Below are 25,685 nucleotides of genomic sequence, written 5' to 3' on the forward strand. Positions count from 1 at the left end.
CTGAATTTCCGTGTTGTGGGGTGTAGTCTTTTATGGCACTCACTCATTTACGTGAATGAGATTGTATTGAAACACCTAGAGAAAATAAATTCAAGTTTTCTTGGGGTAACATAAACCTTACGTGTATTTAATTAGTATCTGGTGTATGTTATATATTACGAGAAAAGGAAAGGGTGAATTCCAGAGATCTTAATACCGCGTTGCAGGACACAAGTATGTGCTAGTATTTGTAAGTTTGCCTAATCAAAAGTTCTTTGATTGCGTTGAATCACGATAAACCTACAGAGGGTAGATATTCTAAAAAGTTAAAACGATTTCATTGATGGAAAGAATGTCTAAGTAAATGCAAGTAGAATTGAAGTTGTAATTTATTACGGAAAGGCCAACGATTACACCAAGGACAAAGATTATTAAATCTGTGAAGTACGTGACGTCTACTAGTTACATAGCAACGCTGGGCTAAGTGGAAAGAGATTTAGTGAAAGCATAAACTATTTCAATTCTTGTCAATATTGGTGGGAGCGTCTTAATACAAACTGGTCATAACACGACGGCATATGGAATAGGAATTTGGTAAGTACTTAAAAAGTTACGAGTCTTCTCCAGAGTCTGCGTTGTGAGAATTTCGTTGTGTGGCAGAACAATTGCAAGCTATTTGCTGCGTTTATCTCGACGTAATATAAACAGGTACTGTATTTAAATTGATTTGATGCTTGGATTCGACCAGTAGCTTAGATAACGAGAGTCTCAGTGGTTGAGATTGCCGCAGTAGTAATGATAGATACTAAGGGTGATCTATCCTCAGTTTGTTCCGTGAGAGTGCGATTACGGTGCGAACTAGACCTGAGTAGTCGCCAGGCGCTCTACTACGACTGGAATCTTCTAAAATCAGATAGCGATCCACAGTCATAACATATACTGTGAAATTAAAAACTGTACCTAATTAAAGCTGTAGTGGTCGATTGGTTCGCCCAAGTATTTTGCGCCTCAGCAAGCCATACATTAACGGTATAGCGACGTTGGTACAGTACGACCCATTGTCGTTGTATAAGTTCGATCTTCGGTACCGCCAGTCGGCGCGTTACAACATACAGGTATACGCGGGTCAAATGGGGAATGCCCCCCTCCCCGCAACAGCCTGTGTAACTCAGATTGTTCTGCGCATGCGCGACACTGGCATCTTGAGCGCGCAAAAAAAAATTTCCCGGTGGCATTTGCCTGCTTGGAACTTGCTGCTGCTACTGCTCATACAGCATGAGCAAAGAGCCACGGTACAAGTAGCCAGAAGCAGGAGAAGGCACTGCTCGTACGCGAATTCTGCTTTGCGCACGAGCCCGCTGACAACTGCTCAAAGGAACCTGCACCATCTCCAGGTAACGAATAAGTGATTAGAGATTAAAAACATAGATGATGGAAAGATGAATCTTTATTTTGGAACTAAATTAATAATTCAGCATTTTTATTATTATTTCGACGAGTGAAGGAGTTTGCGAAAAATCTTGTGATGATGCCTTTGTAGCTACGCGTTGTACCATGGGTTTAGTGTTTTGGGCGCACTTGAACTCGATTTTATTCATAATTAACTTTTCACGCCTTTGGTGATGATTTGTGATAGCATAAGAATTTCCTACGTACTTCTTTCAGGAATTGGTTATCACAATGAAACACCTGTGTTCTGTTCAAAGCGTTTGTAAATTATTGAATTGCGATCGTGGGTAATTAACTTTTTAGCAAGTATTTTAGAACCTGTACTGTTCACAATGTATGAAAAATGAGGTCGACTTGTATGTATACCGTGTTGTCATCTGATTTCTATTTCCGTCTGTTGGATAAAATCGCTACTTGTGTATGCCTCTTCGGTGGAAGTCAGTGTTAAATACTGTACATTCAATATATTACAGTATGGTTGTTTTGAGTTACTGTCACTATGTGATGTAGTGATGTTTATGAAGGTAGCCGTTGCACTAACAAATGGTTCAAATGGCTCTGAGCACTATGTGACTTAACTTCTGAGGTCATCAGTCGCCTAGAACTTAGAACTAATTAAACCTAACCAACCTAAGGACACCACACACATTCATGCCAGAGGCTGGATTCGAACCTGCGACCGTAGCGGTCGCTCGGCTCCAGACTGTAGCGCCTAGAACCGCACGGCCACTCCAGCCGGCCTTGCACAAACAATTCAAGCGTCTGTCATTACTACATTATGCCAGGATTAGGTTGAGATGACTGGCAATACTGTGGAATGTATTCATCCTGCTGCAATTACTGTGGCTGTGAACTTTCAGTATGCTTTCATTATTCGCCCTACTCCATAACTCAGTAAATCATGTGTTGACAGCAGTCTGCGGTAGCTTACGGTTTTTAATGTAGTATCATGTGAGAACAGTTTTGTGGAAGGATGTGAAAAAATGTAATTCCTCCAGGAAGCGCTACTGAGTAAGCGCAATTTTCACTCCCAAAAAGCATCACACAACCTCAGAGCTCAACAGAAGGTTCACTGTGAGTCCAGTAAAGAGGAAGTCACTTCGCCAAATCAGCTTTCTTAGTGGAATTAGTGTTAAATATTTATGACGATCAAGTACGATTTCTGCACAGTGCTATGTTTAGATATTATAGTATGTCTTCATTTAATGAACTGAAAGATCTCAGCATGGCAATAGTAGCTCCAATTTGGGTTCGTCACTTTGGATATGGACCAGGAATTTATAAAGAAGTAGTTGCGTTAAAATGCATATTTTAAATTGACCAATAAAATGTGGCGAACAATCTTTAGGGGTAGGTTTTCATTTTGTTCCCGTCAGCCTGATATTAAATGCAATTAAGAGAGATGGAACGACGGGTGATTTTCTAGCCTAATTATGCCGAGTGCAGCCTGTGAGATTAAGAAATAAAAAATTATTATACTCTTACATATATTGATCACAATATGATCACAAGCCTCTTTGATTAGCACTGATATTACCTTTGACCTATATTTCATAGTAACAATGGAAGGCGAATGTGAATGTTTCTGTCTGCTGGACAGAGAAAGAGGAACCAGATGAGGTATGTATTAAATGTGGCTCTGTGGTAAGTGACTTCCTTGCATTTCTTGGGACTGTTTCATTAATTTTTGTATGTGATGTGGTGTTCAAATAAACCTAATTTGTGGCGTGCTATAGTCAACTGAAATGTCCACTGTCTGTCAGCTTTGGCTTGTGACATAAGTCTTGTTCTACGTAACATTGTGGCTGGGTGGGATGTTTGAAATGGATCATTTTGCAGTATATTGGGGGGGCTCTCAAGTGGTGGATTTCAGTGTTTTGAAGTTTCTTTGGCATGCTACAATGTCAGTAGTCAGTGGATTGTTAGCTTATTAGATTGCTTATGAGTTATTGGAGTGGTAGTTGTCAGAGCCTACAAATTTATTTTTCAATTTGAAATTGTTAGGTTGCTGTGTTATTTGTGGGAACAGGTTTGTTTTCTGTTTATAAAAACGGCATTAGCAATGGATATGACAAAGTAGCTTACGAGTAGTCTTAACATGCAACACTGGGGATGACAGAGCTACTACTATAAAATTCTTGCAGTTGTGTGGCTTGCTGGTGAAATTGGTCAAGTGTCATGTTTGTGATCAATAAATGAAGTTGACTAAGTTGTTCAGTGTCAGACCAGGGGTGAAGATACGTGAAGTTTTCATCAATACAGTATTTTACAATCTATTCACATGGTTCCTGCGAAAAAAAATCATGGAAATCTGTGATACTGTTTTGATGACGTATCATTTTTGTTATTGTTAGTCAATGTAGTATTGTACCAACAATGCTCATGTTGTCAGTCATACAGTTCTTGATTTCTTTTCATTTTTTGAGAGTTGTGTCCATAATTCATTAAGTATGGGGGACAGAGTGTTGCTGTTGAGATTGGTGAATCATCATTTGGGAAGGTTAAGTATGACTCAACAAGAGGAGTGTCCAGTTACTTGTTATCTGGAAAGGTAAAATTGTAGACATGAGTCCAATACATGAAAGTATGTGAATTTTGTTGTATGTATGAACCTTAGATTGCATTTACAATCCAAAAGATGAAATGCTGGCAATGCTTATGCTTTTCAATATAGGAGTATTATAATTACAATTAAAAATATCTTGGAATGCATTTTAGCCAGCAGATCTATAAACTAATATGTTGATATACTGATACTGTATTAATTATTTATGTCTTAATATTATCACAGAATTAAGCTGTGTACTGTGGGCTCAGTATGTGATGCATTTGTAACACATCTGGTGAGCCTATGCATTTGGCGGCTGGTAACAGAACTAATTGTAACAAAATGTCACTGTTAGCTTCTGGTGGAATTAAACACTAAAGTTAATGCTAGGTCTTAGTTTTTGTCTCAGGTTCTCAAAAATGTAGCTTTTTTCAGCTTTTGGCATCCCAATATTATATGGAAAATTCCTTGTGATGCACCTGTTTTTAAAATGTCTCATCGCTTCTTCCTTGCTCAATATGGTATACCTAGACTTCTTTCTTCTAGCTGAATCAAAACAAATTCTCATGTGAGACACTTGCTCTAAATTACTCATCTTGATACATCCTCTAGAAGTATTGAACACACAGATATATAGCATTGATAGAGAACGTCTTGTTGGAAAATTAGCCTTTCCAGTTTTTTTGTGCGCATTAACTACCCAGTCAAGTAAGTCTGCATCACGTCAAGTGCGACTTCGCTTACACTGTAAATACGGGATAAGAAAAACGAGATAGTGCTAAATACCCTTCAACTCTTACCCTTTGTGCTTTGAATGTCACATTTTTCACTATTTTTATGAACTTGGTGCAAGGATTGCACTGCCCATATTCAGGGTATTCATCTTTTTGTAAGGTATTGTGCCTCTGTCACAGGCCTCCTAAAGTAGGCACTTGGAAATGGGTTATCATATCTACTCGCAGTAATGTCTTCTGTTAAAATTCTTGTTTGGAATAACCACAGAGATGAGTATTATGTTGCACTTTTATCTTGTGTGCTACTTCTGTTATGTGAATGTATTTGTTTTTCACTAACTTAAAGCTGTCTAACAGTACAATGGCTATTCCAACATCTCACAAGGACTTATATCAGTAACTGATCTATAATGATGGACAAAACACAACAGCTTCTGTTAGATTTTTGTAGGAATGTAGGAAGCAACTGTGTCACTTTTTCTACAATTCAGAAACTTTAGCAACTGAACTGGGAAGTTTTCATAAAGTCCTCAAAAGACCAGTGTCTTACCTCAGGTGGAAACTATGAGGTGTGGTTAGTAATAATCATCTCTGTATGTCATATTTAGGGCCCTTCAAATCACAAATCTCACATGATGCACTCATATGCGGACATTCCCCACATATCAGCAACATTTTCAAAGTAAAAGTGGGTGCGATATCAAAGGCTAGTCCAGAGGAGCAGTCTCTTCTCTGTACCAAGCTCAGTGTGCTAACAGCTTTGAATCTGTATATTTATAGCTCTGCTGTCTTTGCCAGGAACAACATTAAAGCATGTGTTGTCAGGGAAGCAATTTACAAGCAGCATACCAGCAATGAAGCAAACACTGACATCACGAGGCACAGGCAGCCAAGACAGCAAAGTCCTGCAAAGTGAATGCCCTCAAAAGTTTTAATTATTGTTCACTTCTTGCTTGATCCATGTCATTTAAAAATTTCAAAATAAAATCATGTGACCAGTGGATGAAAAAGGAATGTTGTAATTTAATCGTTCTATGATACAGAGAATGTTGACCTTAATATTTAAAATTCCAGTTGTACTCTTTGATTTCATTACACTATAGTTATTTGAATGTGATGAAACCTGTTTCATGTAAAACATTTAATGGTAAAAAAAATAAAGATTACCAAAGTAGGAAATATGATTGAAAATAGCTGCGTAGGAAGATGGCTCAAATGCAATATCCCAATAAATTTTAAATTATGTCGTCATTAATCATCTATATAACATTTTACTGACAATCATTGAAGTATGCCTTTCTGGCTTTGTCATCCACAATTACTGTCTCAATTATGTAGAACTAGTCATTTCTTCGTAACAAGTTCTGTAATTCGACTTAAATATGTGATATTTTTATGTGTACATTGTGACTGCATAAACATAATGCTTACAGTTTGTTTTGTTGTTACTACAGGTCAATGTTTACTCATCAAGTGTGAAAATGAAACAAGACTTGGATGAGGATGTGAATCAAGAGGTAATTCTATAATTTATGTAACTGTAATTCTAAAATTTATATGACTCTGTCATTAAGTAGTGTTACATTGTGACTCAGTTATGGTGAATGTAATGGTATAGATACCTAATGTGTCTTGTCACATTAGCATAGTTTTATATTGTAAGGGATGTAAAGATGACAGTCTCTTAGCAATAGGAAAAGACAAAAAGCAGACAAAATAAAACATTTTTAAATGTTATACCTTCATTGTGGTCTTCAGACTGAAAGGGTTGATGCATCTCTGTATACTGGTCTGTCCTTGACAAGTCCTTCATCTCTGCTGGACTATGACAACCTACAAACATTTGAACCTTGGTTACCATAACCACACTTTGTTCTTTCTTTATAGTCTCCGACCCCCCCCCCCCCCTCCATTTCCTCCAATTACCAAACTGAGCATTTCAAGATGCCTCAGAATATGTTCTACCAACCAGTTCCTTCTCTTAGTCAAGTTGTGACATTTTTTTCCCCCTCTTTCATTTCAGTATATCCTCATCTGTTATTCAGTCTACTCATCTAATCTTCATCATTCTTCTACAGCAACACATTTCTGAAGCTTCCATTCTCTTCTTGTCCAAATTGCTTGTCATCCATGTTTTACCTTCATGCTTGGGTACTCTCCAGATAATTTTCTAACAGTTAAATTATATTAGACATTAAAAATTTCCTCTTCCTCACAAATAGGAAAAGATAAAAAGCAGACAAAATAAAATTGCCAGCCTGTGTGTTATAGCTTCCTTACTTTGGCCATTATCAATTAAAATGACTGCCCAAATATCAAAATTCATCAACTACTTTTAGTGTTACACTTCCCAATCTCATTACCTCAGCATCACCTGATTTAATTCAACTATATTCCATTATCCTTGTTTTACTTTTATTGATGTTCACCATATAATCTCTTTGCAAGACACTATACATTCCATTCTTCTGCTCTTCCAAGTCCCAAGCTGTCTGTGTCAGAATTACATCATTACTGCAAAGTTTTTATTTCTTATTGCAGAGTGTTAACTACCATTACAAATTTCTTCTTAGTTTCATTCACAGTTTGCTTGACGTACAGAGTGAATAACATCAGGAATAGGTTACAATTCTGTCTCACTCCCTTCTCAACTACAGCTCCCATTTCATGTCCTTCGACTTGTACGGAAACCAGGTTGCAGTTAAAAGTTGAAACTCTTTTGCCTGTTACTTTCAAAATTTGCAACAGTGTATTGAGTCCACATTGTCAAAGGCTTTCTGTAACATCAAAAGATGCTCTAAACATAGGTCTGCCTCTTTTGAGCCTGATTTCTAAAATAAGTGATAGTTTCAGTACAGCCTCACATGTAACTACATCTCTCTAGCACCCAAGCTGATACCAATTCAACCCCATGCCAGTTTTTTTCACTATTCTATCAATAATATCTTCTCTTGATGTTTTGGTGTTATGTCACATGTGCTGGACTGCTGTAAAAATTGCTCATCAATATTTTATAAATTTTTAGTCTTTAGTTACTTATTTTAAAGTTTGTGTTAATATTTGCTGTAAAAGTAACTTATTAGTGGATTTTCATTAATCTCAGTCTTTCTTTCTTTCTGTGTTATTGACTTAAGTGGTCTGTTATTTGTGAGTGTGCTTACACTGTTCACCCAAGTCTCATGCCTCAGTAGTGTGTTTACATTTCACAGCATGTGGTTGCAGCTGTAGCAGTTATAAGGCTAAGTACTAACAAAGTTGTTTGTGCACTGTTATACAGTTATTAAATTTAATAGTTTTCAATGGTGTTTCATTCTCTTTGTGGCAAAATAGCAATTTAATAAACTTTTGGAAACCTTCAATCACTGTGTTTAGTTTTTTCTATGCATTGAAGTCGTTTAGTAAATTTCATGCTTTAGTTTTCAACTAACGTTTGTTATTGTCTCTGGTGAAATATTTCAGTAAAATTTTCATTCCCTGTTTTAACTCCATTGAGTGTTCGAGTGGCCACTTGAATTTTTGGTTTTAGCTGACAAATTTTGTAAGTTTTGTTGGTGTTGGTATTAGTTGTGGTTTAGTAGTAATAATAAGTTGTTGCTTTCATAGTAGGGAGAGAATTTTGAGACCGCTGTTCTTAGATCTATAAACAGTTCTACTGGTGTAACTGAATGTAGGTAACATAGACATTTAGTTTTTTTAGTAACTGTAAAATTTTACCGTGAGTGGGAAGTGTGGGCTGTGTTGCAGGCTTGTGAGTAGTGGGTTACAGTGTGAGATTTGTTCAAAGTATTGTCATTGGAGGAAAGCAGTGGGGAAGCCAGTGGGCATTGTAAAGAGATCCTCTCCTGGGAATCCAGAATCTTTAGTAGAAATAAGTTGATAGAGGAGCAGGAGCATATGATCTGTGCCCTTAAGGTGCAGTTACAATATGCAAAGGAGGGACTAGATAGGTTGAGCAGGGTGAAGTGTGCTGGTGAATGGGAACAGGCAGTTGGCAAGAGGGCAGCTAGGAGGAAGAGCTATTCAGACAGTTGTACTTTGCATATATGCAATAGATTTGATCAACTGTCAGAGTTGAGTGGAGTGGAGCCTCTTATAGCTGTAGGTGTGGGAAACATGCAGCAGTCCTCAGCAGTGAGGAGGCCTAAGTCAACAGCAAAGTCTAACAGAAAGCAGGAGGCTATGCTGCTAAGCAGTTTACATGGTAGAGGTATGGGCCACCAGTTGCAGGAAGTGTTGGGGAGTGAGTGCCAGGTCACCAGCAGCCAAGTTCAGGGTTGGCTCAGGTGACTGACAGCATAGGGGAGTTGGGATAATGGAAGTGTGCAATTCCACCCCTCTGCTTTGACCAATGAGGTCACCAATATGGCGGAAATGACCATTCACAACAACTCCCATACTGCTCCTATGATGTCATCACGCTAACATGACAACAAACATGAAAATAGATCAGAAAACCACCAAACAGATATTCCTCCAAAAATATAATGAAACTAATGGACAAGCAGGGGAAATTGGGGGTTTTTGGGTGGGGACAAACTAAATATAAACACGTGCCACTACACCAAATGACAAACAACACTAAAATAACAAGACACCAAAACCTTCCCAAATTTCACTACACACAAAAATCCACTGGAATCGGTCACTTCCCTTGACGTATATAGGTCAACAGAAACAACCAACACCACACTATAAATCTCAAAACTTTCACCACCACACATAATCCTACCACAAAAAACCCCCAGAAAATCAAAACTGGAATCGAACACTTCCCTTGACCTATATAAGTCAACAGCAACTAATGATACCAAACCAGCCATAGGCACAACCACACTTCACAATAAAACCCTTCCCTAAAGTCATAAGTCAACAGCAAGGCAAAATACCAGATCACCAATGCAAACAACCAAACAGCTCACATACACCCCACCAACCATCAAACAAACAAACAAAAAGAAAAAAACATCAGCTCACCACTAAAAAGCTCTGGTGCAGCCATCTAGGTCAATCACCACAATCACACCCAGCCCCCCCCCCCCCCCAACACACGCACACACGCGCGCGCACACACACAAACAAAAACATACAAACCAACAAAAATACCACAACCAAATGAAACTCCCACCCCACCCACAACCCACCCCCGAAATAAAAGACCCATAAACCAAGAAAAACCAAAAACAAAAAAAATATCACAATCACACTCTAAAACTCAACAAGAACGGTAACAAAAAAGTTCTCTACACAAAGTAAAACAAATAACACCCCCCCCCCCCCCTACATCCCTCTACAAACTTCACTAACAACCCCCCCTCCCCAAGCCACAGCCCCCTCCCCCCCCACCCCCACCCCCAGCCAACACCTAACTGACCCACAACCTTTGGCCTATACATCCTACTAACCACCCTTAAAAAAAAACTAAAAGTAGAATAGCCCTCAGGGATGCTCTTCTGCCAACAGTACTCTTCTAGATGAGACTGAAGGTTAGGAGAGCACCTCTTCCCCTCCCAATCACTGACTTAACTGACACCCAAAACCCCTCTATAGTATTGGTACAGGCCCCCGTCTCATAATTCTTAAACTCAACTTTGTGGTTCACTACTAAATGATTGTACCCCTGCTAACCCAACCCCCTATAAGAAGAAAAACCATCTGAAACTATAGTGGTAACCTCAGTCAGTCTCACGAATTTCCTTTTTGTCAGGCCCTCCACAACCCTAAATACACATTCTGAAAATCCCCCACCCCCACCCCCCACCCCCGATACTACAGCCCCCACACCCATAAACCGACCAGAGACTTACCCCTCCCATACTTTTTCTTCCCATACTTCTTCACAGACTTACCCCTCCCATACTTTTTCTTCTCATCAATCTCGACATCAACACCACCAGGCCCACCCAACCTACCCCTGTACTTAATATATTCAGAACACACCTCGTGACAATAAGAATACCAATCAAGCACCGTTCTCTCACTCACACCACCTCATGCGCACAGAAACTGTGAGAGGAATTATAACAAAAATAAGTCATTAATACAATTTCTCTCATGACAAACCTAGACTTCTCGAATCAGGAACCTCGCCTAATGGAGCGCCATAAGTTATTCTTAAGACACCTCCACATATAGCCATCCTGGGTCCGAGACGCTGGAACGTTAGTTAGCCTCATTTCTTCACGACACACTGAACACTTCACGACTTCAGCCAACAGGCCAAATAGCTGAAGAAATTTTATTAGAGACAACGCACTGTCTCCCATCATCGCCAACAACCAAAAACTTGACCTTGTCAGTCATATCCATACCTATCAAAGACATGAAAAAGCAATTTACCAAAATTCACAGACAATGATCAGAAACAAAAATACAATAATGTTGACATAACAAAACCAAAATCTTTAACTCACTGAAAAATATTCTGCTGAAAGCACAGTCATCACTGATACCACACGTGCAATGCTACTACGCGAATGAACCCCATATGCCGCATAACACACTACCCATAAACACACCACCAGAGAGCACCACTGATCACATCAAAACGACACCTACAAACATGCCACTCTCACAAACTAAACTCCACGCTGTTGTGGTGTCACACATGACAATATCCTTACATCACGGGTCAAAGCCGACGGGTGAAATTGAATGCTTCTGTTGACCCGGGGAGTTATGTATGAATTTCACAAAAGAGGATAAGGTAGTGACTGTGGATGGAGCAGGAAGTAGTCTTGATAGGAACAGGGAATATGATGTAGGTGGTGACCTGATAAAGACAGCTACTCAAACTGGTGGCACTAATGTACATTTTGTGCAACTGTTTCAGCATCATGATCCACATAATCTTAATGCGGCTGTTAAGTGTATTAACATGGGGCTGGAGAAGGCACTGATGGCAGAGGGTGTGGGCCACATTGTAGTGGTGCCTGTTGAGTCTGTCAGTAGATTGGGTTTCACTAGACATGGCCTGCACCTCAATAGGTTTGGGAAGTGGAGGCTGGAAAGTTTATAGATGTCTGTGTGGTGGTGGTGGTGGTGGTGGTACTCGTGGAAAAATTCCTATTGTAGTTGGTGTTAGAGCTGCACCTTTTTTAGATTGAAGTCAGCTGATAGGTATACTGCTTAAAGGAAGTCCTTCTAACTAAGGAATCACCTTCAGAGGATGTCATGCTTCCAAGCAAAGAAGGTATTAGCATATTTCACCAAAATATAAGAGGTATTTAAGATAAAGTTAGTGAACTGCTTATAGATGTTGTCTCTGAAATTATTGGTATATCGGAGCACCACTTAAATGATTTGACAATTCAGAGGCTTCCCTTACTAGGATACAGATTTGTTGGCTGTTTTTTCAAGGAGTTCCTTGTGGAGTGGGAGAGACGCCATATACATAAAAAACAGTGTTCCATTTGAGTCCATAGACGTATCACGGCACTGCACTGAACAGGTGTTTGAATGTTGTACAGGGACAGTTGAATTTAGTGACTGACTTCAGAGCATTTCTACTCAAGCTGGAGAGGGTTCTTGGTTTAATTTATGGGAAGTGCCAGAATTTAGTTATATGTGGTGACTTCAGTATTAATTTTGTATATGATTGTGCAAGAAAAAGGATGTTGGTAGATCTCCTAAATTCATATGATATGGTGCAGACTTCGTTCTTTCCAGCTAGGGTGCAGCGGAATAGTAGCACAGCCACAGATATTATTCTCATTCATTCTTTATTATTAGATGGGCATTCTGATAGTAAAAGGATGAATGGCATTTCAGGCGATGATGCAGAAATTTTAACAGTAAAAGGATTTTGTACTCAAACAAATGTCACACATAATTACAAAATGTGTAGAAAAGTTAATTCAGTGGCAATAGTTTTTTAAATCTCATCTAGGAACAAGAGTGTCAGAATGTTTACAGTGCCTATAACATAGATGACAAATGTAATGCTTTCCTTAACACACTTCTTATGTCCTTTGACAGTTGCTTTCCATTAGAATGTTCTAAATGGGGTACTAGCAGTCAAAGGCAGCCTGAGTGGCTGACTATTGGGACAAGGAAATCATGTAGAACCAAGCAGGAATTATATCAAAATGTTAGAAGTAGCCACAATCAAGCTACCGTAGCTCATTGCAAACAGTATTGTAAGGTGCTTAAAATGTTATTAGGAAGGCAAAGAGTATGTGGTATGCAAATAGAATAGCCAGTTCACAGGATAAAATTAAAATCATATGGTCAGTTGTGAAGGAAATGTCTGGTCAGTAGCACAAGGTCAACAATATAAAGTCAGTTTGTTGCAAAAGTATTTCTTTTACTGATATGTCAGATAGATGTACAGCCATTTCTGAGCATTACTGGTGAATTAAATAAAAATATAGTTTCTACAGGGAATTATATAACTCACTTGGCAAATTCCTTTCCAAGATTGATGTTTGAAATACTCCTCTGTGATACAGACAAGGTGGAGATTGACTCAATAATTAAATCATTGAAGACTAAGGACTCTCATGGCTATGATGGAGTGCCTAGCAGAATATTGAAGTACTGTGCTGCACATGTTAGCCCTGTGCTTAGCCATATTTGTAATTTTTCCTTTAGGAATGTTCAGTTTGATGAACGGTTAAAGTACTCAGTAGTAAAGACACTTCATAAAAAGGGAGAAAGGGATAACGAAGACATCTTTAGACCTATTTCTATGACATCAGTGTTTGCTAAAGTTATTGAAAAGGCTATTTATGGAAGGGTAATTGATCATTTTGTTTCACATAATTTGCTATTAAATGTACAGTTCGGATTTAGAAGTCATTTAACAACTGAAAATACTATATTCTCTTTTCTCTGTGAGGTACTGGATGAGTGACGCAAAACATTTCAAATGCTAGGTATATTTTTTGATTTAACTAAGGTTATTGATTATGTTGATCACAAAACATTGCTCCAGAAGTGGGTACATTATGGAATATGGGGAGTAGCTCACAACTGGTTCACTTTTTACGTTAACAACAGACAGAAAAATCATTATTCACAGTGCTGAGAATGGCTGTGATTTGAGGTCTGGCTGGGGTAAGGTCAGAGGGGGGTGGGGGGTGGGGGGGCTATTCCTGTTCCTAATTTATATAACTGATATGTCCTCTAGTATTACGGGTAACTCTAAAATATTTCTGTTTGATGATGACACTAGCTTGGTAGTAAAGGATGTTGTGTGCAACATTGGCTTGGTTTCAATAGTGCCGTTCATGATGTAAGTTCATGGCTTGTAGAACATAAGACTCAGTTCTTTTCAACAAAACTCGACATTTTAATTTCACAGAATGGGCATACAGTTAGTGAAACTGAACAGTTCAAATTTCTAGGTATTCTGATAGATAGTAAACTGTCATGGAAAGCCCATGTTCAAGTTCTTGTTCAGACTTAATGCTGCCATTTTCACTATTCGAACAATATCTGAAGTAAGTGATTATTTGACACAAAAATTAGGCTACTTTGCTTATTTTTATTCACTTGTGTTGTATGGTATTATATTTTGCGGTAACTCTTCCCATTCTAAAAGGATATTTTTGTCTCGGAAATGGGCGGTTTGGGCAATAAGTGGTGTACATTTGTGATCGGCAGAAATCCAACCTGCATTTGGATCGGACTTCCTTAACTCTTGTGCAGAAAGGTGTGCAATATACTGCTGCATCCTTTTTCAGTAAGTTATCACAAGAATTCAAAAGTCTTGGCAGTAATCCACATATTTTCATATCAAAACTGAAGTGTTTCCTCATGGGTCACTCCTTGTTCCTGTTGAGGAGTTCCTTGAAAATTAAGCTGATTGTTATGTTATATTGTTGATTGCATTTACTTAAGCTTATGGTTTGATGTTTTTTGGGTTCATAAACATTTTATTTTTATCTGTTCTTACTTTTATGTTGTAATTTTATGTACTGACATGTTCCATGCCTTGGAGATTTGCTCCTCAGTTTGGTCCTACAGAAATAAATAAATAAATTAATTCATTTGTGTTTTGCAACCATGACCTATTAAACTGCTTGTCTGGTAGTATTGACAGCTGTCAGTAACTCCCCCTGCCTCTACCCCCTTTTTTTTTTAGAGATGTAGTTATTACTTTTTACTTAAAGTATGAGGGCAATGCCCTGGCTTGGGGATCTCACTAACCTTGAGGTCATGTTCTATGATGACTTTGCTGAGCTTGTCTTAGACTTTTTTAAATGCAACTGAGGCTCTAATACTGATACCATAGAGGTCTAATAATGCCAATGTAATATCGAAGTATCTATGTTGACACTTAATGTCATTAGGCATTAACAATTAATATCTTTAGCTCCCACTAAAATGTTACCTTCAGATCTGTAACTCTGATGGAATTTGAAGTGAATCTGTCCATAAAATCCTCTTGTCAATCATGTTTTCATTGTCACAGAGAGTGCCCAGAGAGAGAGAGAGAGAGAGAGAGAGAGGGGGGGGGGGGGGGGAGGAGGGGGAGAGTCAGTCCATCAGTCTTAAAAAAATGTATTTGAATTGCAAACATCTCTCTGTAAAGTTTGTCTGTTGGCTCTAGCTGTTTGTCACTTGATCACTAGAACAGAAAGCATGTCACTTCACCATGAGAAGAGAAGGCAGGCATTAGTTTTGATTACCTGTAGTGATGGTGGATACATTGCTCCTATCCACTTGACTCATTTGGTTCTATTGTATCTTAGTGCATGCATATAACTTAAGGTCAAAAGGTAATAACTCACAAAATAGTAGAGGCACTGAATCATCTAAACGCAAATAGTCGTATAGGAGCATGAAAGTGTTCTAGAACAATGTGACATTTGCTACCTATGTCTGTAGTTCTGTAAGTATTTCCTGTGACTCTTCTTACAAGCTGTAATGACCTATGCCTTTTTTTAATTGCACATGGAAAAACCATTGTTTCTTAAACTAACAGTTCTGTTGCCAGAAGGGGAGGGCTACTTCCACTTCATATTGTTTTTATTAAATCTGAAGTGTGGCACTTCAGGTGTGGTGCACTCTCTGCTTAATATCTTCAGTTTTTTGTTCTGTTCCCTCCCCACCTCAGTCATTTATGTATCTATTTTATATTTGATGATGAACTATACTTTCAAATACAGAAATTTATTTCTGAAACTCAACTGTAATAAGTATAGAGGTACCATTTAAAGTGTCATATGAAAATTTATACTGAACTGGGACATGAACCTGGATTTCCTACTTTGTTTTCACAAGATAACATCTTGTTTGTAAATTCACTAGACACTTCTTGCATAAGCTGTTTTGATGATCTTTTCATCTTGCTTAGCTTTTGTTTGGCAGCAGGGTTTCAGCTTCATTCGAGTCTATTATGCAACTATCTGCTGCCATGTGACTATGCAATGGTGTTATTAACAAAGCAGTGATGTGTAGAGGTGTGGTGTGCCTCTTTCATGAATTTTTGTAGTTCACTGCTAAATGACATATCACACTGCTTTGTGATTCTGATAGCTGCTCTAAGACATCAGTAGAATGATATACATGTGTTCTTGTAACTTTAGTTGAGAATAGGACTTTGTGAGATGCTGTTGAAACAAGTTCAAGCATGCTGCAATTTGTGAAACCCCAACCCATCACTCTTTCCCCATGAGAATAAAAGGCACATTTTTGTGTATTTTGCATAATATATGATATCTGATAATACAATTAACAGCAAATATTGTTATAAATGGTTTGCTATGGGTCAGGAGGAGAAAAGAGTGTGATCATTGATCATGTACTTGATGTGGGGCCAGTTGATTCCGATGGTGGAGATGAAGAGGATGCTGTTATTGTCAGTGACCAGGACACATCATCAGAGCAGGAATTAGATGAAAATTATGAAACTGATATCCGTGATAGTTTTTATGTGGGAAAATATGGACCAATTAAATAGGGAAAAGTATTTCCATGACTTAATGCTAGAAGAAGGTTGCACAATATTACTATCCCTCTTGCAGGTGTCATTGGTGATGCAAATAATGTTCTATACCATTAGTGTGTTTTGATTAGAGTGTCAGAGAGAAAGTATGCACAAGACAATGTACTAAAACCTATACTGGAGCACGAAATAATGGCAATGGGCTCTTGCATTTCACAGGAGTCTACACGGCTAGTAGAATGAATTTGGAAGGTCTTTGGGCAACTGGTGGAACTGGGCTACTATGTCCCTCCAAAGATGGAGGTTACTGTTGTGCTGCCTTCATTGTGATGAACAAGATACTTGAGCAGCCAGGAAGGAAGCAGGAAAAGTGGCTCCAATTATGAACATTCTTGACCTGTTTGTTAGTAGTAACTGTAAGAGACATTCCTCTCTCAGTATGTTACATTGTATGAGAAATTGGAAGCATGACTCAATATTTTTACCTGGTATGTGACTAATAATTAGTATTCCATTTTATTATTGTCACTATATATTAAAAAGACAATAACATTAATCCATAGTAATAACTAACATTGATTAAAGATTCATTTCAATGTTAAAATATTCAAAATATATAAAAAACTAGACAAATTGTACTATACTCCAAATAGCACTAATGTTAGGATTCCAAACCACGCCAGTGCTGGCTTAAACAACTGGAATTGCTTCTCATTTCTCACTATTTTCCACAAGACACAACTTTTAGTACTTATGAATTTGTGTCGTATATGCCCATATTCTCTTTCCCATAGCATAGTTTTAGTCTGCCCAGGTTGTTTCTCATCAGTTCCTTATCAGCTTCATTAGGCAGAAATATCATCCCGACTTCCAAAATTTAACGGTAGTGATCCATGAGGCTACAGTAGCCTGGAGATTCCAACCTCTACATTTAGGGAATTGGTTACCTTGGGCATATCTATTGCTTAAAGAATAAATATTTTCCTTTCATGCGTGATTTTTGAAATAACTGTGTAAGACAGTTTTGGGAAGACATGTTTTGTATATTGTCACAGGAATTTTTCTCGCCATAGCAGTGCTACTGTCTTAGACGTGATTTTGGAATACATGAGGTTCTGGTTGTTTAGTTTTACATTTTCTATGGTTTTCCTAAATACCCTCAAAGGAACGTAGGGATTGTTCCTGATGATACCAGGGTGTGGCCCATTTCCTTGTCTATACTAGCACAATGTGATATTGTGCTCCTTCTGTATTGCCATGATCATCCTTTACATCATTTTCCCTGCTTCCCATTCTAAGCTTATGTAGCTCGCAAGTGTATACCTCCTTTCACTATGGTATGATTGACAAATTGGTACACCATGTTTTCCTGGCCACTTCTTATGCATTACTCTACTTTAATGAGTGGGTGTTGGATCATCAAACAGCAGTTTCTTCCACACTTTTGATGAATATCTTCATGCTCATTATTTCATACCTTGATTCTGTATTTATTTCATTCCACATTACCAACTTTTTCATGTCAATAAATATCCAACACCCAGTGTTGCATGGACTATCATTCTGGCATGTATTCCATATGGAATTTGAGATTAGTGCAAGGCTACAAATCAAGGGTTTAGGTTAAAATCCTCTGTAACTCTAAGATTAAGTATGTCACATTTTACTTCTTTACTTATGTAAAGATTTGTGTGCTTGTGGAAAATGTCAGTTTTCACCATAGATCAGTGCCCATGTTACCAACAACAACAACAACAACAACAACAAAAGGTTATGATTCAAGTCCTCAACGTGGCTTGGAAGTAGATTGGATTGTTTTTATATGCTTGTGCCCGCCTTCTCTCTCTTTCTCTCTCTCTCTCTCTCTCTCTCTCTCTGTGTGTGTGTGTGTGTGTGTGTGTGTGTGTGTGTGTGTGTGTGTAATAACAGAAAGTAAATAGTTTCAATTTAGCTACAAACTGATATGAGACCAAGTGAATATCAATAGTGACTAGACACACCACCAGTACATTAACACTGCATTCAGTAAACTGAAGAAGTGTAACTTAAGAGTCAAGCTACACAACAACATATTTCGTATTTGTGTATTTCCACAATAAAGCAGAGTGGATATTTCAGAAATAGCCATAAGCAATCATAAAATGTAACTGCAAAATATTTTTTGGCAACAAAATCACACTTGATAGAGATTTGCTAAGTCACAAACTAAACTCACAGAACATAATTTAGTAAAGCTACCAGTATACAGTAATATAAAGATGGCTGTGCAGAACTCAAAAATTTAGAAAAATAATGTATTAACCACAACAGACATAAACTGTTTTTAGGTCCAGTTTCATTAAGAGTGATTATTGCTTGAAACGTGTTTACATTTTAAAGAACTGAAGAAAAGTACCCACTGATGATTGCATGGAGGTGCTGAAATGTGTGTATGCCTTTATCAATAACTGTTTTTTGCGCAACAGGTTGATGTGAAATTTCAGTAATTTTTGTTGTATACATGAACAAAACTCTCAGCTGGGGAACATATTCTACACCACATCACAGATGAGACCCTGGCAGGTGCATACTGTTGACATTCTACTTCTGCCCTGTACATTTAGACTTGATAAGTTGTTTCACATCATTCTATTCTGTTTATATAAATAACTTTTAGTTGCAAGTATCATTTGTCTGTAAGATGTAGAAGGGTCATGTATCGCTACTTTGTAGTGATATGTATACGTCACAGAAGGCTGCTGTTTCCATGAGAGTGATGGGCAACTCCTCCATCTGTGCAAAGCTGGACTCTGCAGAAAGGTTTCTTCAGTACCAACAAATAGAGTTGTGCTGGTTTGGATGTCCAATAAACTACAGTCAACACACCACACATTTTGTTAAGGTGAATGGAGATAGCTATGCAGCCAGTACCCACACTCGTCTTTCACCCAGGCATACTACTCCAGCTCTGTTAGTATTTAATTATGGCTGTATACAAACCAGGAAGGCCAGCCATTTTGAAAAGTGTATGGGCCTTTGGCGTTGTGACTGTAACCAGAAGCTCCTGTGGTGCTCTAGTCTTGGCCACGGGGACCTGATAACTCCAGTCCTTTGAGCTCTGTGTATGTTTCTTCGAAACTGTGTTAATGTTAGCCCTCCACTAATAATGTAGAACCTCAAACCCACAACTTCTCTCAATAGACTCATGGTTTAAACTTTACAAAGAACTGTCCATGTGCCGTAATGCTCAGAGTAGAAACCAAATGTTTCTGACATGTCTCTGAGTCAAGTTGGAGGTAGCCAGATTAATGATATTATGGTGTAGTCAGTGATCAGCTTAAACTAGATAGTTCGTCAAGCCTTTACTTTATGAACTAGTCATGTTTTGTGGATGGCTTTTCCTTCACATCCTGTTTTGGCTCATATGTTTCAGTTATTGATATATAATCATATATGTGCATTATAGAGCACATCTGCAAATTTGATGTTGAAGTTTTCTTAATCATTTTTTCTGGGAAACAAATGTTGGTTGTGGTGGCAAAATTGTATGAATTACTAACTTTGTGTGGGTGGCCCTTTCCTCATGTCCTGATTTTGCTACCTTCAAGGTTCTCTTCTATCGTTCTCCATACAGCTGTTTTGTACTGTCTGTCTTCAAATATTATTAATGATTTTGTCTCAAAGGCTGAATCTAGATTGTGGTGGCAGACTGATCTGTAGCCTAGCCTGAGGTCTAGGTTGATATGGAATCAGACAGTTCCATTTTCTATTACTTTAAGTTTTATTGTGTCCAAGAGTCCTGCAATGTATATATCAATAACAGAAATGCCAAGTCAAAAGCAACTGATGAAAACTGTTGTTAAATTGCCTATTGTGTGGTTGTGGGTGTTTCTCTCTGCAAACAGTATTTCTCTACAAAAATTCAGTTTGTGTTTCAATGCCAAGTATGTTAAGGATATTTTTACATTAAATACCCAATATTTCTCCCATGATCAAAATGAAAACATTGTTACATTATAGGCTACACAAATTGATTTTTCCACCATCTTAACTTCCCCTGACCACTTTTTTTAGCAACATGAACTTGGAGGTTAGAGTATGACATGGCTGCTTTCACAAGTAGACCTGCCTTTGAGGTAGGGGACGTTTGTGACTGGATTGGAGTAGATGGAGGTGGGAGGATGTATGGGATAGGTCTTACATCTGCGTCTATTACAGGAACATGTGCCACAAGGCAAGGGCTTGGGATCAGGGATTGTGTAGGGATGGACGAGGATATTGTGTAGGTTTGGTGGGTGGTGGAATACCACTGTGGGAGAGATAAGGATAGAAGGTAGAACATTCCTCATTTCAGGGCACGATGAGGGGTTGTTGAAACCCTGGTGGAGAATCGAGAATGTAAATTCAGTTGCTCCAGTCCCGGCTGGTACGGAGTGCTCCTCTGTGGCCGGACGGTAGGGCTTTGGGAGGTGGTGGTTGACTGGAAAGATAAGGCTTGGGAGAGGGCTTTTGTACAAGGAAGGGGAATTATGGTCTGTGAAGGCGTCAGTGACACCCACGGTATATTTTGAGATTGAATGCTTGTCATTACATATGCAATGGCCACAAGTGGCTACACTGTATGGAAGGAACTTCTTGGTAAGGGACGGGTGGCAGTTGTCAGGGTCGGAGATATTGCTGGTGGTTGGTAGGTTTGATATGGACAGAGTTACTGATGAAGCCATCTTTGAGGTGGAGGTCATCATTGAGGGAGGTGGCTTGTTGGATTGAGTAGGACCACATGAAGCAAATGGGGAAGAAGGTGTTGAGGTTCTGGAGGAATGTGGATAGGGTGTCATCCTTGATCCAGATAACATAGTCATAAGTGAATTTGAACCAGGTGAAGGGTTTGGAATTCTGGGTGCTTAGGAAGGATTCCTGTAGATGGCCCATGAATAGGTTGGCCTAGGACGGTGCCATTCAGATGCCCATGGCTATACTATGGATTTATTTGCAGGTAATGCCTTCAAAGGAGAAGTAATTGTGGATCATGGTACTTGGAAGGAGGCTGGTGGTTTGGAATCCATTGGGTGTTGGGAAATGTAGTGTTCCACAGTGGTAAGGCAATGGACATTAGGGAGGTTAGTGTAAAGAGAGGTGGCATCAATAATGATGAGCAGGTCACTAAGTGGTAAAGTAAGAGGAAGTATGGAGAGTCAGAGGAAATGGTTGAAAAACTGGTTCAAATGGCTCTGAGCACTATGGGACTTAACATCTATGGTCATCAGTCCCCTAGAACTTAGAACTACTTAAACCTAACTAACCTAAGGACATCACACAACACCCAGTAAATGGTTGAATGGTTGTTATCTTTTATGTAGGAAGGTAGGTTGCGGGTAATAGGCTGAAGGTGTTGGTCTGTGGGAGGAGAGATTCTCTCAGTGAAGGCACACTAACTGACCACAATGGGGTGTCCTGGGTGCTGGGTTTATTAACTTTATGAAACATGCAGGAGTGTGGGGAGTGGTAGGAGGAGAGAGGTGATCTCTGGAGAGAGGTTCTGGAGTGAGCCTAAGTAATTGAGGAGACAGTGGAGATCCTGCTGGATCTCAGGAATGGGGTGACTGTGGCAGTGTTTGTAGGTGGATGAATTTGACATCTGGCAGAGTCCTTCTGCCAGGTAATCCTTGCAGTTCAAAACAACAGTGGTGGATCATTTTTCAGGAGGTAGGATTGTAAGGTCAGGATCAGTTTTTAGGTGGTGGATTGCAGTTCTTTCTGCAGATGAAAGGTTAGGTTGCAAGTTGAGGGGATTGAGGAATGATGATGAGGCAAGATTCAAGGTTAATAACTCCTGCAAAGTTAACAGGTGGTGATTTGGGGGCAGTGGGTGTGTATCACAGTTGAATGGAGGAGTGAACCAAGTCAGGTGGGGTTCAACATAGGTCTTTGGTTGAATCTGATGGGTCAGGTTAGTGACAAGAGTGTTTACACTGTAGAGACTGGGAGAAGGAGAGAACATCTTAAAGAAGTCCTGCATGATTGAATTTTGGTGTGTGGCAAAAGGTGGTGCCTTTTGAGAGGACTGATACTACTGTGGGCCTGGCTTTTGAAGGAAAGGTTCATGACTGTGTTTCAGGTCTGCTTAGGTTTTGTATTCTGTGTGGTGGTGGGAGGGGGGACATGGGGCAGATTTGGGAGGTGTTGTAGAGGTGGTGGATTGTGGTAGTCAACGGTGGAAGTAGGAAGTGAACAAGGTGGAGAGTTTTTTTTGAGATGGTGAGCATTTTCTGTAGCTCCTGAAGGTCAAGAGTTTTTGTGTGCTATGGGATCCATAAATTTGGGATTGCATAGCAGGAGAATTTTGAAGACTGAAATAAGGCATTGAAAGGTGGTTTGGGCTTGACTGATATGGTATTGCACGACCATGTTGATGGGGGTTAAGGATAGGTGGAAACTGAACAGATGGAGGTTATTTTGGCACCCAGAAATAGGTAATTCGATGCTACAGCCATTTGAGAGTATCCCATGAGCCAAGCAACAACACAGGATTAATATCTGGCTAGCAATAAGCAAAATTTTCTATATGATGCAGGTGGAAGGCGCAAGGCCATGCCGGTGGATAAAAACATGTAAAAATACAGAAATAACATAGAAATGTGTCCAAAAATATTTTTAGACTACACCCAAACATGTGGGAAAAATCACTAAAATATTTAAACAGATGAAATCAGAGGGAGGAGGTTGATAATGAAAAGTGGAAACAGACCGAAATTGGTGTGAGGGCACAATGAGATCAAAGAAAAAATAAATAAAAAGGTTGTAATGTGGTTTCCAGGTTTATGAATGGGTAAGTGTGAAGCCGGGGGATGGCATATGTGGCTAGATTATGTGATGTTAGTATTTGCTAATTGGAATGGAGAGGAGGAGGAGGAGGAGGAGTGGGGTTTGGAAGGGTTTGGTAGGGTGAGATAAAAGTTTGGGTGGCACAGGAAAGGTACGGGAAATAATGCACAAAGATATGCAAGAGTGACACAGGAAGAGTGATCAATTTGAAAGTGTGGGATTAATCATATATATGATATGATACATATGATAAGGAGTAAAGTGGGACTTGGGACAGTGCATCTATAATTGGCCTGGTCTTGCCTGTTTTGCATGGCCAAGGTGGTTGATACAGTGTGGTTTGTAAGTAGAGGATGTAGTGTGGTTTGTAAGGTGACAAGAGAAACACAGGAAAGAAAAGAAAAGGCAGACATTGAGTACGGTACAGCATTAGAATTTAGCAGCAAAGGAAAACAGCACTGGGTTATGGGGTGGAAGAAAGGCCACCAGGTGAAATTTAACAGTGGAAAATTCAGGATGGAATATAACAAGAGGCTAGCCAGGCAGAGGGAAGTATAGCAGGCTAGAGGCTACTTGTGTGAGCATGCAGGGACTATCTGGTTGCCCCTCACATCATACACTGCTGTTCGCAGTCTGACTTCAGTTGCCAGCGACTCAACATCTCCACTGTGTGGTGAGTAGAAACTATCTTTTTTATAAGATTGCTACATTCCATCGTGGATTTTCCATTCCTACAAAAGATTGACTTCATATGCAACCACAGTTCAGTTTAGTAATGTTACTTTAGTTTCTCTGTCATATAGTCACAAATATCTTAGTGTGTGCAAACAACACTTGCTAGTCATTTGTGAATGCAGTACACTTCTATAAAAATGCTTTTATCTGATTCTTCACAGTATTCAAACTGTTGCAACAAAATACCAGTAGAAATGCTAACATATCCACATAATGCAGTTTACTTTCATTAGAAACTACCTAACTGTTCATTGGAATCTTGACACATGCTTACAAACCTGGGTTCGTGCTGGCAACAGCTCTGGCAATGATGTCAAATAAAACTAGCACACTACTTATGTGTTCAAATATTGCTCAAGATTGAATGACTAATATTGGTGAAAAGGAGGAAGTTGTGTGTCATTTTACATGGCATATTTTATGTGTTTTAAAGTGAAATGGTGTTGTATTAATGCAAATTTGTTGTTTGCAATATCATGTCTCTATTGTAAATGAGACGTTTTAGTTAAGGAAATAGAATCTCTTGTGAGTGTGTATGGTATGGCTGCTTGATAAGGAAGAAATAATTGCTGTTGATGTGGTTGATGATCTCTTTGATATGTTTGTCTCCAGAATAAACAGAGCTTTAGCTTGAAATGCTATAATGTGGCATCTACATTTTCTTGCTATTTGGACCAGTAATTGAATACTTGTGGCCATTATTTTTAGGCACAACTACCTTCTGTGTGGTATACTTGTTTGATAATGTTCTCCCTCGCTTCCTCTTCCAGCACCCATCTTAAAAGAGTGTCACATAAGAAATGTATATGATATTTTTTATTTTATTTTTTTTTCAGTTTGTTGAAGATCCGCTAATGACTGAAAATCCTAGTCTGAAAATAAAGCAAGACCCAGACTTGAAACACAATGTCAGTGGCTCTGGACATGATGTAAGTTTTTACATCAGTGTTGTCTTAAGCATGAATACAATAAGAATATCATTATATGTTATGGTAGCAGTAAAGTTAAATGACCATAGATGGTGAACCATGGAAACCTATGATACGAGCAATGTTATAGAATTTCTGTAGAATTTCATTTAACTAGTTACCTTGTTCTGTTATGTGTTGGTTGTTATGAATAGTATTTGAAAAGCACTTGTAAGAAGCATAACTGTTGCTGGTTAATTGTATTATTAATGAATGCCTTAAATCAATACCTGGAACAAATCTGCTTACTTCACCAAAGTCATATATTGGTTGTACAGAGGGTGGTTGGAAAGAGTTCGAAAAGCTTGTAAGAATGTTGCAGGGACAGTTGCACAGAGAAATAATTGTTAAGAAAATAATTGATATATTGCACATTCCCAGATTTAATTAGCATTGAAGTTCACGGATAATGTATTGCACACACAAATTCAAGCAGTCTGCTGGACAATGTGTTCTTAAGTTTGTTCTTCATTGGGTGTGTTACGCTGAACAAGAGAGCTATACAAATACCACTAAATTCACTGCTGTGGGAAATTTGTGTCAAGCCTACCTCTGTCATTGTCCTATCACACCTCTTT

At 38.8% G+C, this 25,685-nt stretch overlaps 1 protein-coding gene across 1 annotated transcript in view; it reads left to right on the plus strand.

The window, feature by feature from the left end:
- The first annotated feature begins 3,026 nt into the window (after positions 1–3,026).
- LOC124553747 overlaps positions 3,027–25,685 on the plus strand; it is a 167,090-nt gene continuing 144,431 nt past the window's right edge. The window contains exons 1-3 of the mRNA XM_047127682.1: positions 3,027–3,048; positions 6,165–6,227; positions 24,976–25,068. Coding sequence (XP_046983638.1) covers positions 6,192–6,227; positions 24,976–25,068 — 129 coding nt within the window. The 5' untranslated portion in view covers positions 3,027–3,048; positions 6,165–6,191. The remainder of the gene's footprint in view (positions 3,049–6,164; positions 6,228–24,975; positions 25,069–25,685) is intronic.

The sequence above is a fragment of the Schistocerca americana genome, chromosome 11 (assembly GCF_021461395.2).
Source record: "Schistocerca americana isolate TAMUIC-IGC-003095 chromosome 11, iqSchAmer2.1, whole genome shotgun sequence".
In the NCBI taxonomy this organism is placed as follows: domain Eukaryota; kingdom Metazoa; phylum Arthropoda; class Insecta; order Orthoptera; family Acrididae; genus Schistocerca; species Schistocerca americana.